The 14,309-nt window shown below is 39.5% G+C and overlaps 1 protein-coding gene across 1 annotated transcript in view; it reads right to left on the bottom strand.

Moving 5' to 3' along the window:
- Nucleotides 1-11,510: 11,510 nt before the first annotated feature.
- EEF1A1 (eukaryotic translation elongation factor 1 alpha 1) overlaps nt 11,511-14,309 on the bottom strand; it is an 8,191-nt gene continuing 5,392 nt past the window's right edge. Inside the window, exons 2-8 of the mRNA XM_046675207.1 lie at nt 13,844-14,021; nt 13,358-13,537; nt 12,942-13,238; nt 12,705-12,855; nt 12,354-12,610; nt 12,031-12,265; nt 11,511-11,921 (exon numbers count right to left, since the gene is read on the bottom strand). Coding sequence (XP_046531163.1) covers nt 11,797-11,921; nt 12,031-12,265; nt 12,354-12,610; nt 12,705-12,855; nt 12,942-13,238; nt 13,358-13,537; nt 13,844-13,987 — 1,389 coding nt within the window. The 5' untranslated portion in view covers nt 13,988-14,021 and the 3' untranslated portion in view covers nt 11,511-11,796. The remainder of the gene's footprint in view (nt 11,922-12,030; nt 12,266-12,353; nt 12,611-12,704; nt 12,856-12,941; nt 13,239-13,357; nt 13,538-13,843; nt 14,022-14,309) is intronic.

Here is a 14,309-nt window from a genome sequence, read left to right as displayed (position 1 = left end):
ATGGATGAAAGAACAAGATCCAACAATACGCTGCCTCCAAGAAACACACCTCAGCCCCAAAGACAAACACAGACTCAGAATGAAGAGACGGAAGACGACACTCCAAGCTAATAGTGAACATAAGAAAGCAGGTGTCGCCATACTTATATCAGACAAAGTAGACTTCAAAGCAAAACAGGTAGAGACACAAAGAGGGGCAGTTTATAATGATAAAAGGGAAGCTCCACCAAGAAGACATAACACTTATAAATATATACACACTCAACACAGGAGCACCAAAGTACATAAAGCAACTATTAACAAAACTAAAAGGAGCTATCAATGACAATACAATAATAGTAGGGGACCTCAACACCCCACTAACACCAATGGATAGATCATCCAGACAGAAAGTCAACAAGGAAATAGCAGAATTAAGTGAAAAACTAGACCAGACGGACATAATATATATATATGGAACACTCCATTCCAAAACAGCAGGTTACACATTCTTCTCAAGTGCACATGGAACATTTTCAAGGATAGAACATATGTTGCAAAACAAAGCAAGCCTCAACAAATTCAAGAGGACTGAAATAATATCAAGCACTTTTTCCAAACATAATGCTATGAAACTAGAAATCAACTACAAGAATAAAGCTGGGAAAGGGGCAAAAATGTGGAGATTAAACAACAAGCTACTGAACAACCAATAGATCATTGAAGGAGAAATCAAATATTATCTGGAGACAAATGAAAATGAAAACACACCATACTAACTCATTTGGGATGCAGCAAAACCACTACTAAGAGGGAAATTCGTTGCAATATAGACTCACCTCAATAAACAAGAAAAATCTCAGATAAGCAATCTCAAACTACACCTAACAGAATTAGAAAAAGAAGAACAAAGCCCAAAGTCAGTAGAAGGAGGGAAATAATAAAAATTATAGCAGAAATAAATGAAATTGAAACAAAAAAGACAGTAGAAAGGATCAATGAAACAAAGAATTGGTTCTTTGAGAAAATAAACAAAATTGACAAACTCTTAGCCAGGCTCACGAAGAAAAAAGAGAGAAGACTCAAATAAATAAAATTAGAAATGAAAGAGGAGAAATCACAATAGATACCACAGAAATACAAAAGATTATAAGAGAATACTATGAAAAACTATATGCCAACAAACTGGACAACCTGGAAGAAATGGATACATTCTTAGACTCTGATAACCTCCTAAAACTGAGTCAGGAAGCAATAGAGAATCTGAATAGACCAATCACAAGTAAAGAGATTGAAACAGTAATCAAAAACCTCCCCCAAAATAAAAGTCCAGGACCAGATGACTTCTCTGGAGAATTCTACCAAACATTCAAAGAAGATTTAATACCTATCCTTCTCAAACTATTCCAGAAAATTGAGGAAGATGGAGCACATCCTAATACATTCTATGAGGCCAACATCACCCTGATCCCAAAACCAGACAAGGACAACACAAAGAAGGAAAACTACAGGCCAGTGTCACTGATGAACATAGATGCAAAAATCCTCAACAAAATTCTGGCAAACTGAATACAGTAATACATTAAAAACATCATACACCATGATCAAGTGGGATTTATACCAGGGACACAGGGATGGTTCAACATCTGCAAGTCAATCAACATGATACACCACATTAACAAAATGAGAAACAAAAACCACATGACCATCTCAATAGAAGCAGAGAAAGCATTCAACAAGATCCAACACTGATTTACAATAAAAACTCTTAATAAAATGGGTATAGAAGGAAAGTACCTCAACATAATACAGCCCATATATGACAAAGCCACAGCCAACATCATACTCAATGGGCAAAAACTGAAAGCCATCCCTCGGAGAAGAAGAACAACACAAGGGTGTCCACTCTTATTCGAAATAGTACTGGAGGTTTTGGCCAGAGCAATTAGGCAGGAAAAAGAAATGAAAGGAATCCAAATAGGCACTGAAGAAGTGAAACTCTCGCTGTTTGCAGACAACATAATCTTATATATAGAAACCCCCAAAGAATCCACTGGAAAACTATTAGAAATAATAAACAGCTACAGCAAAGTTGCAGGGTATAAAATCAACATATATAAATCAGTAGCATTTCTATACTCTAACAACCAACTAACAGAAAAAGAACTCAAGAACACAATGCCATTCACAATTGCAACAAAAAGAATAAAATACCTTGGGATAAATTTAACCAAGGAAGTGAAAAACCTATACAATGAAAACTACAAGACTTTCCAGAAAGAAATGGATAACGACATAAAGAGATGAAAAGATATTCCATGCACATGGATTGGAAGAATAAACATAGTTAAAATGTCCATTCTACCTAAAGCAATCTACAGATTCGACGCTATCCCAATCAGAATCCCAACAACATTCTTTACAGAAATAGAACAAAGAATCCTAAAATTCACATGGGGCAACAAAAGACCCCAAATTGCTAAAGCAATCCTGAAAAAGAAGAACAAAGCTGGAGGCATCACAATCCCTGACTTCAAAACATACCACAAAGCTACAGTGATCAAAACAGCATGGTACTGGTACAAAAACAGGGGCACAGATCAATGGAACAGAATTGAAAGCCCAGAAATAAAACCACACATCTATGGACAGCTTATCTTCGACAAAGGAGCTGAAGGCCTACAATGGAGAAAAGAAAGTCTCTTCAACAAATGGTGCTGGGAAAACTGGACAGCCACATGTAAAAGAATGAAAAATCGACCATTCTTTTTCACCATTCACTAAAATAAACTCAAAATGGATCAAAGACCTAAAGATTAGGCCTGAAACAATAAGTCTTCTAGAAGAGAATATACGTAGTACACTCTTTGACATCAGTATCAAAAGGATCTTTTCAGACACCATGTCTTCTCAGACAAGGGAAACAATAGAAAGAATAAATAAATGGGACTTCATCAGACTAAAGAGCTTCTTCAAGGCAAGAGAAAACAGGATTGAAACAAAAAAAACAACCCACCAATTGGGAAAAATATTTGCAAGTCATATATCTGACAAAGGGTTAATCTCCATAATATATAAAGAACTCACACAACTCAACGACAAAAAATCAAACAATCTGATCAAAAAATGGGCAGGGGACATGAACAGACATTTCTCCAAAGAAGATATACGGATGGTCAACAGGCACATGAAAAGATGCTCATCATCACTGATCATCAGTGAAATGCAAATCAAAACCACACTAAGATATCCCCTTACACCCATTAGAATGGAAAAATAACCAAAACAAAAAGTAACAAATGTTGGAGAGGTTGTGGAGAAAAAGGAACCCTCATACACTGCTGGTGGGAATGCAAACTGGTGCAGCCACTATGGAAAACAATATAGAGATTTCTCAAAAAATTAAAAATAGAAATACCATATGACCCAGCTATCCCACTACTGGGCATCTATCCAAAGAACTTGAAATCAGCAATTCCAAAAGTCCCATGCACCCCAATGTTCACTGCAGCATTATTTACAACAGCCAAGACATGGAAGCAACCTAAGTGCCCATCAACGGATGATTGGATAAAAAAGATATGGTGCATATACACACACACACACACACAATAGAATACTACTCAGCCATAAAAAAGGATAAAATCGTCCCATTCACAACAACATGGATGGACCTTGAGGGTATTATGTTAAGCGAAATAAGCCAGATAGAGAAAGACAATCTCTGTATGACTCCACTCAGGTGTGGAAGTTAAACATGTAGACAAAGAGAACAGATTAGTGGTTACCAGGTAAAGGGGGGGGGGAGGGGGGTGGGCAGAAAGTGTGAAGTGGTGCGCCTACAACACGACTGACAATAATGTACAAGTGAAATTTCACAAGGTTGTAAACTATCATAATCTCAATAAAAAGTTTTTTAAAAAGGGCACCTCTTTTTAAGATGATGAAAATCTTCTGAAATGAGATCATGGTGATGGTTGCATAACTGTACGAAGATATTAAAGACCATCTAATTGTACACTTTAAAAGAGTGAATTTTATAGTATTGACAAAGCAATAAAGCTGTTATTAAAAAAAAAACTAAAGAAATGTATGATTGGCAAGCCCAGGAGCAATGATTCCTACACCTGGTTGGACATCAGAATTCCCATAGAGCTTGTAAAAGTAGATGGCCAAGCCTTATCACAAGCAGCTCTGATCCAGTTGGACCAGAAAGGTCTTAGCATCTATGTTTAACAGCTCCATAGGTTATTCTGATGCCCAGCCAACTCTTAAAACCAACTGGCTTGCCTCCATAAATACCCATCATCTCAGAAACTAGATTGCAATTAATTTTACAGTGTGTGCTGGCTCAAGAACCTAGGATACAAATAATCTGTACTGTTGATTGAAGTACCAGAGCAGTTCAGTTATGCAGAAAACTGAACTCACATTCTATTACAGAAATTCAAGTCTAAAAGAAAGCCATTCCACCTTCCAGTGAGAGGTGGGCTATTATGATTTGTGGGTAAGTCCAGCTTTTTTTCAAATGCAAGCATTGGGCTTGCTTGAATGCCCGCCTGGACAAGTATAGGTTGAGATCCTATGCTTTGATACCATAGAGAGAGGATGCAATTATTTTGATCTAGAACCTTATTTTTGACTGTGACTGACCTAAATCAACATTTTTCAAACTGCTGACTGCAATTCATTATCAGATCATGAAATTAATTTTTTCTCATTGGTAGTAAATACTACTCTCTGAAACTTTTGTTTCAGTATTTCACATACAATTTGCCAATTTTAGGACGCATTTTTTCCATTTATCTCTAAATTGGTGCATGCCCTATAATCAATAGTCTCTGGCAATTATAATGGCAGCATGCGTGGCTTCCAATTGAAAATGTCTTAGATGCAATGAAATACAGTGTGTGTTTATACTTTTTTGCCAAAGAAAATGTATTTCTTACCGTGGATCCTAGTCAAAGAGTTTGAAAAAGACTAATCTGTTTGAATAGCACTATTCCTTGATGGGAAAACACCAACACATTAGGATTCTTTTACATCTGTGTATTTCTCAAAGCACTTTTCTAGAAGGCTTTAAAAAACAAGTCTTACTGATCTCTTCCTATGCTTTAGCTTGATTAAGTGATGTGATTAAAGTGTAACTGCAAGTTGATGTTGAGCATACATCGTGGGTATTCTGACTTGACAATACCTTTCTGCCACTTTCAGTGGGTTTTTTCCTCCAAAGGACCAGAGCATCCTCCACTGGATAAAAAGTTTCTCCAAAAATATTTGCAAATCTGGGGCCAGCCCCATGGCTGAGCAGTTAAGTTCCTGCACTCCACTTTGGTGACCCAGGGTTTCGCTGGTTTGAATCCTGGGTGCGGACACGGCACCACTCATCAATCCATGCTGAGGCAGCATCCCACATGCCACAACTAGAAGGACCCACAACTAAAAATATACAACTATGTACCAGGGGGCTTTGGGAAGAAAAAGGAAAAATAAAATCTTTAAAATAAAAAAATTTGCAAATCATATATCTGATAAGGGGTTAATCTCCAGAATATATAAAGAACTCATATAACAACAAAAAAAAAAACCTGATCAAAAAGTGGGCAGAAGATATGAACATTTTTCCAAAGAAGATACACAGATGGCCAACAGGCACATGAAAAGATGTTCGACATCACTAGTTATTAGAGAAATGCAAATCAAAACTACAATGAGAATATCACCTTACACTTGTCAGAATGGCTATAGTTACCAAGACAAAAATAACAAATGTCAGAGAGGATGTAGAGAAAAGGGAACCCTCATACATAGAAATATCCTATGAACCAGCTATCCTACTAATGAGTATTTATCCAAAGAACTTGAAATCAATAATTCAAAGTGACATACACACCCCTAAGTTCATTGCAGCACTATTTACAATAGCCAAGGTGTGGAAGCAACCTAAGTGCCCATCGACTGAGGAATGGAAAAAGATGATGTGGGGTGTATGTGTGTGTGTATATATACACACACACATATACATACACAATGGAATACTACTCAGCCATAAAAAAGACAAAATGTTGCCATTTGCAACAAAACAGATGGACCTCGAGGGTATGATGTTAAACAAAATAAGGCAGAGAAAGACAAACACTGCATGATTTCACTCATGTGGAAGATGAAACACATGGATAAAGAGAACAGATTAATGGTTACCAGAGGGGAAGGGGGTTGGGGGTTGGGCAAAAGGGGTACATGTATACAGTGACAGATAAAAATTATTGGTGCCGAGCACGATGCAGTCTATACAGAATACTGATAATAATAATGTACACCTGAAATTCCACAGTTATAAACCATTATGACCTCAATAATTTTTTTAAAAAGAATGAATCAATCAGGGGGAAAAAGTTTCTCCATCCCTCCTAAACAATCTAGGATGGAAGTCTGTTTCTTTTGGTTTAACCTTCAATTCCGACTCCCACCCTTTGTAGTATATTTCATGCTGGAGTTGCCATGCTTAATGAGCCATTACAGCACTCAGTCTAATTTAAATGTTATCCCAGTTTAGAGGCTGTAGGGGAATTTAGAGTGTGAATTTCACTTTGAACAACATCTTCTGCAGACTTAAAATACTCTTTGTATACTTGAAAACAATAATAGATTTCTAGCGTTCACTGGACTAAACTATTTTTTAAATCCAGTGCCTTATACTAATTCATTTTTAGTCTTTACTTACGTTAGTTGCTCTTTGAATTCTCTTCTAGACTTGGTCTACACCCTTTTAAAATATGGACAATCCGAATTTAAAACAGCACATTAAGATACATAAAGAACACATTGCCTTAATTTAAAAGGAAACGTTTCTAGACTATACTGTATTTAATACGAGACTGTGTGCATGTGTGTATGTGGTGTGTATGCACACATGCACACACGGTGTTTCAAACAATGAAAGGAAACTTACTAAATTTTCTCTATTTCCCATTTCACACAGGACAACCTCAAGCAGAGGGGAGTTAAACTTCAGAGCCACGTATCCGTGCTTTGAAGAAACACACCCATGATCAGTTTTACAAAATATGACAAATTTAGTTTCAAAAGATGCATTCCCTCAGTATGAAGACTTAGCTATGATAAAATGTTCTCTGTGCCCAACCATAACAATAAAAACTACATTTCTCATTAGACATTTACTGAGTTGCCAGCTCTCTGCAGAATCCTGCAGGAGGCTCAGCAGAGAAGTCCAAAGGGTCAATCAGGAGGATATGACAATAAAGCAAGGCACTAAAGGTCAAGCCTGGGTTAGGCCCTTTCTTGGTTGCAATGACATAGCTGCACCCCTCACACCCAAATAGTTACAACCCAAGCCTCAGAAAATGCTGCAGAGGCCTCACCAGGAGGCTGAGAGAACCACTTCCTCAGCTTGGGTGGTTCCAGACAGTCCTGGAATTCAAGTAACTTATGTGGCAAACTTATAGTTTATCACACCACCGACTAGGATATTTCCACAATCACAGGATTTTACCGAAATTTAACCAAGTGGAATATTTTGGTTTTTCTTTTGACACTAGCATTGCCGTTTAACCTCTGGAAACCACACTGGGAGGATAACACCACACTATCTTCTGTTGGCTTTTGCTGCCAGTTACTCTCACTAGAATAAACAAAACTACCTACTTTTGACTATTTTTAAAAAGATCTCTTCTGCTTCATACAAGCAATAACCTACATTTTTAAGTCTTAAAAGAGATCGTGTTAAAGGCAATATCCAGGCTGCATATGTTGTTTCTTTGATGTGTTTCCAAGTGTAAAGTTTGAGAAAAAGCCCAAACTACCTGAATTCTTTCAGGGAAACCATGATTGGTTAAAATAAAACTTAAAATACCTAGTACAATGATTTTACTCCCACCTTGACCTTAATAAGTGGCGGAACAAACTATTTTTGTCTGCCCAAAAAGAAAAAATAAATTTAAAGCTATCCCTCCCACTTCACCTTGCTTTTACCAAACATTTGATAAGATTTCCATCACAATTACCTTGTGATTAAAATGGTGAAATATGACTTACAGGTGTTTTTTTTTTTTCCTGAGGAAGATTAGCCCTGAGCTAACATCCGCTGCCAATCCTCCTTTCGCGCTGAGGGAGACAGACCCTGAGCTATCATCCGTGCCCATCTTCCTCTAGTTTATATGTGGGATGCCTGCCACAGCATAGCTTGATGAGCGGCGCCATGTCCACACCCGGGATCTGAACCAGCAAACCCCAGGCTTCCAAAACAGAACGTGCACACTTAACTGCTGTGCCACCGGGCCAGTCGGGCCCCAAAGTAATGTATCTACAATAGTTAGGCTTCAATTATAGTTTTAACTAGTCGTGGAAGCTCCCACACCTGCAAATAATGGAAGTGACTTTGGTGCTACCTGGGTGAGAGAGAACCTACGGGTTTTGAAGTGAAAAAATAGAGGTTGAGACAAGCAAAACCAGAACAGTAAAGAAAACCTCAAGAAAGAAAACAGAAAAAAGGGAAAAAATGTCTTAGTACTCCTCCCTCTCCCCACGGCAGCACCTGAAACTCATGCTGTTCACTCCCTTCAGGACATGGATCCTAACTCCAAGATGCAACTTTCTCAACTGACCAGATTTATTTCTGAAGCATTTCATGATGACACATGAACTTGCATTTATTTAAGTATCAATCTAAAACATGTTAAGTCCATCTTGACACACAGGATATTAGTTGTCACCCTTTTTCTAGAATTGTCCATTTCAGGAATTGAGATTACTACAGCCAAGAATAGCTTGTTTGGCACGAGCTCAGTGCTAACCTCAGCAGAAAAGGTTACCAAGGTAAATAAGTTTTAAGAAAAACAAAATCCAGAGCCCTGGTAAGTCTTCAGGATTTTTATACCCCATACTGAAAACCACCATTTATACAGTCAACAACAGCCTTTATAGTACAGAACTAGAACTCAAATAACCAGATGAATACCCACCCACATTTCTGAGAAAATTGTTTCTACCCTCCCAATCTTGCAACATCAAACCTCAAATTTAACCTACTTTAGCAATTCATCATTATTGACACTTTCTTACAGAATTTGTAAGTTGTGGTCAACTTACATTTTTTATTCTAAATATTCTAAAAATACCAAATATTTTAAAAACAAAGTGATTTCACTTGTTTCTGGGGCCTTCAGGGAAGTCAGCAGTTTCAACATCTGTAAACAATCCAGTCAGAGCCAGGCCTATTTAAAAATCAAGATCTCTGGTTGAATACCTTTGGACCCACCACAGTAAGATATAAATGGTAAATCACTAAAATCCCAAGTTTCAAATGTTGTCGTCAAAGTAACGTTGGCAGATAACCCACCGCTAATATTCTGCCCTGTTCACAGAAGTCAACGTTTTTCACGGACAAAGAAATAAGACTGGGTTGAATGATGGTGGTAGTTCAGAAGAGTCTCACTAGACTACGTTCTTGATGCAGATAGCTGCGCTCTTGACACATCCAGATCTGGAAGGTAAATTATCAATAGGATTAACTATGGGAAGGGCATAAAATAAGAGACTTCTGATGTGGCCAAAACCCAGTTACTCTGGACTATTTTGGGCAGTATGAGTAATCAAAATAGTTTAAGAAAATCAGATATGCCTTACTGACAGTCTGTTTAATTCCTGAGCCAGAGTGCCTTTCCCATTTCCTTTCAAATTCTGAAATCACACCTGAATTTCTCAGGACAAATTTCAACAAGACCCCATCTGAGATTCTTAACAGGTAATTCAACAGCTGGCCAATTTAAAATATGGCTTAACGTCAAGCACCAGTCTAAGATATTCTAGTTTTATAAATCCACTGTAAAATATTTGGCTTTTTTAACCAACTCAAACGCAAGGAAATGCTATCAGTGTGGAAAACTCACTGGAGAAGAGATGAAACACTACTTTTTAAATCCAGAATTTAGAAATTTGTTTAAAACCAATTTACACAGACCACCAGCAGGTGGTGCTCGAACCAGTTGTCTCAAGTGTCCAGGTACCGTGTCCTACGGAAAGCCTATTACACTGAACCTTCCCTGTATTCTTGTTCGGATGGCTTTCCTTTCTATTTTTCTATATGGTGGTAGTGATTTTCTGCAGTTCGATCCTTTTCTTTTGTAGGGGTGGAACAATCTCTTCTAGCAGTTTTATAGCTTTGGCAGATTTACTTTTATATCACCTACCATTTACTGATCAGCTGTCCTTAAGAACCCTATCTTGTCTAATCATCACAAGCAAAAAAGCACCATACTTGTAAACACCATCCAATAGGTGCTTCATGGAGCTGTGAATAAATTTCTAGTCATGACGTAATGCCTCAGGTGGTACTGTTAAATGAGCATTTTACCTAGTTTAGCATTGAGTTGAGAGCACTTTCAAATTGCAGTCAATCATTCCACGGCATTTTAGGGCTACATTCCACTTACCATGACTTTGCCTCCCAGAATCCAAGATGCCCTGCTACTCTGCCATGCTTTCAGGTGTATTAAAAACGTTCCTCTCATATGTAAAGAAAGCCTACTTAGGTTATCAAATACTATCACACAGAATTACCATTAATTTCTCAGATTCATGCCATGTTTTTCAAACTCATGTGTTCCCAGAGACCAACTATCAAACACCAATCAGTAACAACTTACGACCCTTTGTGACCAATCACTGCATGTAATCTACAAATTACCAAATTAGACCTGTAATTTCTAGTGGGATATTCACTTCCATCCTATCCAACTCTCAAATTTTTAACTTCAAATTATAATCTTCCAGTATGTCATCAGGTAACGGCACTTTTGAAAATTTCCTTAAAAAGTTTACCCCACAGTCCATCCAGTCCCAAATGGGCTCCACCCTTCACTTAGGCTAAATATTTCTCACTGTACCTCTACAAAGTTGGCATCATCTCCAGTGTGACAATGTTCCCTCTTCACCCGAACTTGTTCTTTAGATGAAAATTCCTACTGGAAGTGAATTTTCCTCACTAAAGTGACAGGCAACACTCAATTTAGTGTCTTTTTCTCCCTAGAGTCTGGACAGTTAACTCTAGCAGAGCAATTCTGAGTTACTTAAGCCGTACACTTTACGTTTGTTAAAACTTCAGTATTTGTAAATATGAAGCTGCTAATTCCAGTAAGTGCAGAAACAAATGACCTATTAAGTTTACTCAACATTAAGTGGACAAAATTTTATATGCAACACAACTTTGGTACTGGAAAATCTCTTATCAACTAGCTTACACATCAACAAAATTAAGTGTTCTGTCCTGAATGAAATGTTGCACTAACAGACCCCATCTCACAGGTTTTCACTATGTACATCAACAGATGCTTCTTCCACTCAAGGTGGAAAAACTCCAGGGTTGCTGCCCAAAACAAATTAAACCAAATTATCCAATTCTGCAGTTTCAGCAAATGTAACATCAGAAATGGGTCAGGGGTAACTCCTACTGAAGTTTTCTATCTAGGTGAGTTCTGTAGCACCTTCCAGTGTTGCCCAAAAGAAGACACAGGTTTCTCATTAAACTTTGTTTTAATGGGTCTCAAAATTCTGTGACAGATTTTTGGTCAAGTTGTTTCCATTAAAAAGTACTGATTTTAAAAACTAATAACTTAAAACTGCCACACAAAAAACCAAATGGTCCACAAAACATTCTCCTTTCCTTCTGAAGGTTTTACGATGCATTGTTATCATTAACCAGTCTTTTACTATTAAACTTAAATGGCCAATTGAGACAAACAGTTCTGAGACCGTTCCACCACTGATTAAGACTGGGGTGGCAGGTATTGGGGATACTATTCATTTAGCCTTCTGAGCCTTCTGGGCAGACTTGGTGACCTTGCCAGCTCCAGCTGCCTTCTTGTCCACTGCTTTGATGACACCCACAGCAACCGTCTGTCTCATGTCACGAACAGCAAAACGGCCTATTAAAACAAATTTTGTATTACTGTTAGAAACACTTGGTAAACAAAACCAATCATTTTACAGCTTTAATAAACTTTCTAATTGCGCTGAATTGTCAGTCATCCTTACCCAGAGGAGGATAGTCAGAAAAGCTCTCAACACACATGGGCTTGCCAGGAACCATATCAACGATGGCAGCATCACCAGATTTCAAGAATTTGGGGCCATCTTCCAGCTTCTTTCCAGAACGACGATCAATCTTCTCCTTCAGCTCAGCAAACTTGCAAGCAATGTGAGCTGTGTGACAATCCAGCACAGGTGCATACCCAGCACTGATTTGGCCTGGATGGTTCAGGATAATCACCTTGGAGAACAGATTTACATTTAAGTGAGTCTCAAGAACTCTTAAAGCTCCAGCATGAAGTAAGAAAAGGTTCACTTTTAACTGTTACCTGAGCTGTGAAGCCAGCTGCTTCCATTGGTGGATCATTTTTGCTGTCACCAGCCACATTGCCACGGCGAACATCTTTGACGGACACGTTCTTGACATTGAAGCCCACGTTGTCCCCAGGAAGAGCTTCGCTCAAAGCTTCATGATGCATTTCAACAGACTTTACTTCAGTTGTAACATTGACTGGAGCAAAGGTGACCACCATGCCAGGTTTCAAAACACCAGTCTCCACTCGGCCCACAGGGACAGTACCGATACCTAGTGTTCACAGCATAGTGTCAAACACCTTATGCAAAGACAGAAGGCAGTGCAGCAACGCATGCAGGCACGTTGATAATAATGTTCAACTTACCACCAATTTTGTAGACGTCCTGGAGGGGCAGACGCAAGGGCTTATCAGTTGGACGAGTTGGTGGCAGGATGCAATCCAGAGCTTCAAGCAGCGTAGTTCCACTGGCATTGCCATCTTTACGGGTGACTTTCCATCCCTTGAACCAAGGCATCTGAAAACATAAGATTGCCCATTAGTGTTACCATCAAACTTGCCCCTGTTAAGAGCCCTTTTCCAACTGTCTTGAATGTCACTTACATTAGCACTTGGCTCCAGCATGTTGTCACCATTCCAACCAGAAATTGGCACAAATGCAACTGTGTCTGGGTTGTAGCCAATTTTCTTAATGTAGGTGCTGACTTCCTTAACGATTTCCTCATATCTCTTCTGGCTGTAGGGTGGCTCAGTGGAATCCATTTTGTTAACACCAACAATTAGCTGTTTCACACCCAGTGTGTAAGCCAGAAGGGCATGCTCACGGGTCTGCCCATTCTTGGAGATACCTGCTTCAAATTCACCAACACCAGCAGCGACAATCAGGACAGCACAGTCAGCCTTTAAAAAACACAAGAGCATACCTCATTAAACAAAGCTCTTTAAAGAGGAACCACCGCGTTTTCCACTGTATTCAGACAGACCCACGGTTATTTCCAGAAATTATTAAAACTACAAACCTGAGACGTGCCTGTAATCATGTTTTTGATGAAGTCTCTGTGTCCGGGGGCATCAATGATGGTCACATAATACTTGCTGGTCTCGAATTTCCACAGGGAGATATCAATGGTGATACCACGCTCACGTTCAGCTTTCAGTTTATCCAAGACCCAGGCATACTTGAAGGAGCCCTTTCCCATCTGCAGGGATTGGATTAGGAATGGTTACTCGGTAACTAAGACATGATCCAACTCCAGCTTGAAATTCCTCACCCCACTTACTTGGCAGAAAGGCTCGACTGACTGTACAATAGCAAAACCTAAGAGCCTTCCCTTATTCTCAAAACACGGTTACAAACCTAAGTAATTCAACAGCCAATGTTCGATCACGTCCTTCCGACTAGCCCGACATTCAGATCTCGACTAGAAGAACGAGCACTTCCTGAAAATTACCACTCAACGTGTTCGCTGCCAGACGTCTTATTCAAGCCTCTTCTTTCCACCTACCTCAGCAGCCTCCTTCTCGAATTTCTCGATGGTTCTTTTGTCGATCCCACCGCACTTGTAGATCAGGTGGCCAGTCGTGGTGGACTTGCCCGAATCGACGTGTCCAATGACGACGATGTTGATATGAGTCTTTTCCTTCCCCATTTTGGCTTAGATTTTGCGGTGGTTTTCACGACACCTAAATTCAGTGGAAAAACAACCTTTAAACCACTGCCCCACAGACTTGAAAAAAAGAAAAGCTACCATCCAAAGTCAAAAAGAAAATTCCAGGGCGCGAGCCTGGGCCCCTCGCCGGGCGCCGGCTCGGCCGCGGCGGGAGCGCGAGCGCGAGCGGGCCCGGCGCGGCCCTTTGTGTGGCTCAGGCCGGCCGCAGCCTCCATTTTGAGCTCCGCCGGCGGGCCGAGCGGCCATCTTTCCGCGCACGCCGCTGAGGCGGCGTGGCCGGCGCGCGGGGCGGCCCTCGCCG

This window comes from Equus quagga, chromosome 11 (genome assembly GCF_021613505.1).
Source record: "Equus quagga isolate Etosha38 chromosome 11, UCLA_HA_Equagga_1.0, whole genome shotgun sequence".
NCBI classification, from domain to species: Eukaryota; Metazoa; Chordata; class Mammalia; order Perissodactyla; family Equidae; genus Equus; species Equus quagga.
This window is presented reverse-complemented; position numbering and strand designations above follow the sequence as displayed.